Source organism: Rhea pennata, chromosome 11 (assembly GCF_028389875.1).
Source record: "Rhea pennata isolate bPtePen1 chromosome 11, bPtePen1.pri, whole genome shotgun sequence".
Classification (NCBI taxonomy): domain Eukaryota; kingdom Metazoa; phylum Chordata; class Aves; order Rheiformes; family Rheidae; genus Rhea; species Rhea pennata.
In genome coordinates, this window is record NC_084673.1 from 4,385,450 (window position 1) to 4,391,449 (window position 6,000).

A 6,000-nucleotide genomic window follows, 5' to 3' on the forward strand; every position below is an offset into this window, starting at 1 on the left:
GCCAGACTTTAAAAAAAGAAGAAAAAAAGATCAAGAGGGTATTTCTGGTGATAAACCAGCAGCAGTTGACCAGGAAAAAAAAAAAAAAAAAAAAGGAACTGCACTAGTTCTACTTCAGCAACAGAGTCATTTTTAGGATGCATTTTATTGATGTTAAGACAGAATATTCTGGTTTTACAGTGACACTGTTGATCCTAATGCATAAAGGTTTGTGATACAGAAATTTTTTTTACATCCTGATATGTTTAAGGCGGGGGGTACTTGCTTTGGGTACTGCAGATCTGATTTTCAGAGAATCACTAACTGAAGAACAGCATATCTGAAAATGAAACACAGCAAGTATTTTTGAGCCAAGCACTGCTCCCCACCCCATGTCTCAGCCTACATCTGAGGGAGACTCTTACCTTGCCTTATTCAGGGGTATATTGCAATGTCAAACAGCAGTAACTGACACAAGATGTCTATTAAAAAATATGACTATTGTCTCTGAAGCAGCAGTGGATTCTAGATCAATTTCTATACCATACTGATACTTGCTAAAGAAAATCATTGATTCTTCACAGCAGGATAGCATTTACTTGCTCATCAAAAAAAATCTACAGATGAAGTTAAAATAAAGACTACAAATCTATTGTTTACAAGTAAGTTTTAGGAAAACATCTAAAATTTGTATTTCACAGGATTAATTCTCAAATCAGCACTACATTAAATCAGCATTGTTATGTGAATAATTTACTTGCATTCACCTACATCAACTATTTAAATAAGTGCTTTCAGAGCAACAAGCAAAATGGCTATTTTTGTCAGAGATTGTTTTAAATGTTTTCACACATCATCATTCATGCTGAAGACTTAATTCTGATAGTGGTGACTGGGCTCTACATTATGAAAGATAAAGATAATGTCATTGCAGACACCTATTACTCAAATATGTTAAAATTCAAAACAACAACAATAATTAAACCCAAAATGTAAAATACAAACACAAAATATGGATCCCTGATGAACTTGCTTCAGCATGACACAAAAGATCTTCTTAGTAATGGATTCCCTATGCTTTATTGCAAAATGCTTTATTTTTAATGCTTTAGTTATTGAATATTTATACACAGAAACTGTCTACTGTGTTGTTGAAAATATTTTTATGCTATTACAAGAAAATAGAGCTACTATTTAATGAACTCCCTTTTTAATTTAATCTGGTGCTTCCATTATACAATAATTAACACACTTTCACCTATCCATATTCTACATCACCCTTTCAGATGAATCATGTGTGTCAGGAAGAATAGGCTAATAACCAAAAAAAACATTAGCAGGCTTGGCACTGGATACTGAAAATCGAATTTTAAAATCAGTCCTTCATAAATTCTATATCCTATACAACATATTATATATTGCATAAGAATCAGTATATCATTATTTAACCCTCTGCACAAAATGCAGCCCACAAAGAGCTGAATGAATATTTGATAGACACCAGCAGTACAGGATTGTCAGAGATGCATAAAGTACCACAATAGGCAGTCTCATATTCAATACAATAAGCCAGCTAATTGTAACCCATTTGAAAAAAATAAAAAAGGCCAAAACCAAAAATACCCTCGGAGTTAATTCACTCAAAAAGCATCTCATTAGACAAATCTCTCATTAATATTTTGTTCTAGTATATTACTCAAAATGACCCATTTTCAGCAACTACTTCAGTAGCAAGTAAATCCAGAAGCACAGCACAGATGAGCCAAAACATAGCAAAATCTCTACGAAAAATATAGCTTTGTTTTCCTACAGACTATGCAAAAAAACGCCTCCAAGTTTACTTCACCTAAAAGCCTGGGTAAATCCAGGCTCCCATGGATGATATCTGTAGTATTTACCAAGACGGTGAATACATTAAGCTCTGACATTCACATTGCTAGATGTGTGCACACCCCTCTCCCCGCACTCATAACCATTTTCTTGATAGGCTGGGAAGAAGGATCAACTGGAATATCCCAGGTAACAAAGCTCCACAGCAAAGGATTAGACATCCTTGATGGTGAAGACGAACCGCAGCATGGAGCTCTTATTTTTTCAGCTAGGGAGCTAAATCGCTCCCCTCCTCTTGCACACGCTCTCCCTGGCAATGCACGAATCCAGAAGCACAAGCCCTCATCCTCGCTGCATCACAGACGGACACGCAGCATACAACCCCTCGAACATCCCCCCTGCTGCACACACACCACAGCAAGCCCAGCCCGCGTGTCCCCGCACCTGCCCCATCATGCATGCACACACAGACAGGAACCTCCGTCCCCACTGCACACACAGACAGCACAACTCCCCCCGACACGCACACGGCACAGGCGCGCTCACGCAGCCCAAGTGCCCCTCCCCGCTGCATACACACGCACACAGAGCACACAATAACCCTCCCACGATACACCCCTTCCTCTGCACCCACGCATTTAGCACCACACGTCCGCAGGGCGCGCAGGCATGTGCACCCTCATACAGTACCAAGCGGGAGCCCCTCTCCCCGCAGAGCCCTGCCTTCGTGTACGCGCACAGTGGCGGCAGCCTCCTTGGCGCAGGCGCCCGCAGTGGGGGTACTGTCCCCCTGCACCTCCCCTTCCTCCTCCCGCACACGGCGGGAGCGCCCCATCTCTGTGCCAGCACGCGGTGGGACCCTCAGCGCACACCCCGTCATCGTGCCCCCGCAGGGCAGGCATGCCCCAGCTCCCTGCACGCTCCCTGGGCACAGCCCCCCCACTGCAGGCAGGGGAGCACCCCACCTCGGTACAGCCCATTTCCCCAGCCCCCCCACTCCACAGCAGGCACGGAGAGCCCCCTAACTGTGCAGCCCCCACCGCTCACAAGTCTGGAGCTGACCCACTGTCCTCACATGGCATCAACCCCTACATCCCCCCCACTGCCACCCCACCGACTCCCACACTGCATGTCCCTCCACACTGCCACCCCAGCTCCTCCCACTGCATCCCCCCTATTGCCACCCCAGCACCCCACACCGCATGTCCCTCCACACTGCCACCCCAGCTCCTCCCACTGCATCCCCCCTACTGCCACCCGCCCAGTCCCCACATTGCATGTCCCCCACTGCCACCCCAGCACCCCCCACTGCATCCCCCCCCGGCACTGCCACCCCACCAAGACCCACACTGCGTGTCCCCCCACTGCCACCCCCCCCATATCTCCCCACTGCCTCCTCCCTCACTGCCACCCCAGCACCCCCCACTGCATCCCCCCCCGGCACTGCCACCCCACCAAGACCCACACTGCGTGTCCCCCCACTGCCACCCCCCCATATCTCCCCACTGCCTCCTCCCTCACTGCCACCCCAGCACCCCACACTGCATCCCCCTGTACTGCCTCTCCACCAAGCCCCACACTACACGTCCCCCACTGCCACCCCAGCACCCCACACTGCATCCCCCCCACCACCTCAGCACCCCACACTGCACCCCCCCCACTGCCACCCCAGCACCCCACACTGCATCCCCCTTCACTGCCACCCCAGCACCCCACACCGCATTCCCCCCCCACTGCCACCCCAGCACCCCACACGCCATGTCCCCCCACTGCATCCCCCCCACTACCACCCCAGCACCCCACACCGCATGTCCCCCACCGCCACCCCAGCACCCCACACCGCATTCCCCCTCCACTGCCACTGCAGCACCCCACACGGCATGTCCCCCACTGCCACCCCAGCACCCCACACCGCATTCCCCCCCACTGCCACCCCAGCACCCCCCACTGCATGTCCCCCACTGCCACCCCACCCCCCCACCCCCCCGCACCGCCCGGCCCCCATCACCTCACGGAGGGGCGCCCCCCGCCCCCACCTGCTTGCGTGGTGTCGCTGAGGTCGTAGCCGCTGCCGGGGAAGTCGCGGAGCTTCCTGCCGCTGAGGCAGAGGATGCCCGAGCTGCCCGCCTCCTCCAGGGCCCGGTCCAAGCTGCGCACCGTGTGCGGCTGCGGCAGAGTCGCCGCGCCCCAGTGCGGCCCGGCCGAGAAGGAGAGCGTGAGGTGAGCGGGGATCCCCAGCCCCCCCGGCCCGCCGCTGCCGTTCCCGTTGCCGCCGCCGCTGCCGCCGCCCCCCTGCCCGGCCGCCATCTTCGCGCGGCGCCCACCAGCCCCACAATAACAACAGCCGCCCCGCCGCCACTGCGCAGGCGCGGCCGGGCCCGCGGCAACCGGGCGGCCGGCGGGGGGGGGGAGGGCGGGGGAGGGGGCGTGCCCTCGCCGCGGCCCCCACCAATCCGCGGCGGCGGGCGGAGCCAAGGGGCGGGGCTCCCCTCGCCGAGGAAGCGCGCGCGCGCGCAAGGCGGCGGCGGCGGCGGCGGCGGCGCGCAGGGGCGCGCGCGGGGGCCCCGGGGGAGGGGGGGGTCGCGCGCGCCGCTGCCCGCGGAGCCGCGCGCGGGGCTTTGCGCGGGGGCCGCTCCGGAGCGGAGGGCGATGGCGCTTGTGCGGCGCGGAAAACGTTTGTTTAGCAGTCGGTCAGTGGCAGAGCGTTGCTTTGTGGTCACTGCTGTCAGCGGCGTGGGAGCTGAGCTGTTTTCCCTCTGAATGAGCCGTTTGGCACAGTGGAGGTTTACCCCCGGATCCGTAGGTTATGCATAGCTTTGTCAGATTAAAAAAAAATATCCAAGCTAGATGGATTCGAGCGTTGCCTCTGGGCTCGGATCTGCTCACCAGTAGTACCCAACCACGAAGCTGGCTTAGTGTGGTGAAAAAAACAAGAAGCATGGAGAAATCTCGCATGGCAGAACAAAAGCAAAAAGAAGTAAGGTTATCGCCCTGAAGTGAGTTAAGGGAAAACAAAATCAGTTAGGGGGAGAACACAAAGGCCTCAAAGATACTGGTGCTCCTGACTCAAAGTGCAAGCATAGAAACATAAATGGAGAAACATAAATCAGAAGCTGGTTGGCAATATCCTGGGCCTTGCTACATTAATGAAATGCTGCACAGTGCCTGGAATACTGTATGGATGCATAATTATCTCTATTACCATGTAATCTGTACTTGTTAGGTGCTGCATATTTATCTGTCAGAAATGACTGTGAAGCCGTAATTAGGAAATGCTAGACAAAAACCCACAGACCCACATTTTTGAGGCAATTGTAGTGGGTTTGATAAGCAGAATCTGCTTTTCTGCTTTGATCCCCCTGAAATTCCTTAAATGGCCATTTTTTTTGCATACATCATGACTAATGTGGGGATCTAAGGGAAGTTCCTTCTATAAGCAGTATGGGAGAGACTAGCCCTCAGCCAGCACTGTGTCAGCGCGAGACAGCTGAGCCGTTATTAGTCAAAAGAGGAACAGCCCCATAATATTCTGTGGGCGATACTTGGCTGAAATTCAACAGTACAGAATTAGCCAGGATCAGTATGAAATTTCTGAAGAATGAAGGATTTAATGCTTTGGTGCTTTAGCAGGACTGCGTAGACTGTGGGATCACAGCATCTTTGCAGATTGCCTTTCCTGCGAAAGAGGCCAAAGAGCAAAGTGTGCGTGCGGCAGGGAAAGGGCTTCCATTGTCACCGGCAAATTTTGTTGTTCTCTGCTTTATTTTAACCTTACTTGTGCATACTTGTGTGGGCTGTGGGATTAAAGCTCACGGGTGACTATTTACCGATCAGTCTGCCTGGGCCACCTCCTCTCCTCTGGCTCCAGTGGGAAGGATCAGTCTGTTACGCTGAACAAGTGAATCATTCCCTGGATTTACAGCAGGACCCTTGGACAAACCTGCATAAACCGCTGCTGAATGCTGCCCTGGGTCTGGTTTCCAGCTAGAGAAGGTGGAAGTTAAAGTAAGACTGACGTCTATGAAAAGTGGCCTGAAGCAGTGGTTTCGTCTCCAGCACTGCAGACATGTGCTTACTGGCTCGCACCTTTGGATGTATTTGAGTATCCGATTAAATAGGCTAGAAGGAATGGCTGAGGCTTTTTCTAACAATTAACCAAAAATCCCCAACTTGCAATCTCTGGCTTGAGCA

At 52.2% G+C, this 6,000-nt stretch overlaps 1 protein-coding gene across 1 annotated transcript in view; it reads right to left on the bottom strand.

The window, feature by feature from the left end:
* The window catches only part of LRCH2 (leucine rich repeats and calponin homology domain containing 2), a 40,756-nt gene extending 36,640 nt beyond the window's left edge, over window positions 1–4,116 (bottom strand). The window contains exon 1 of the mRNA XM_062585065.1: window positions 3,846–4,116. Within this exon, the coding sequence (XP_062441049.1) occupies window positions 3,846–4,116 (271 nt within the window). The remainder of the gene's footprint in view (window positions 1–3,845) is intronic.
* Window positions 4,117–6,000: the final 1,884 nt, after the last annotated feature.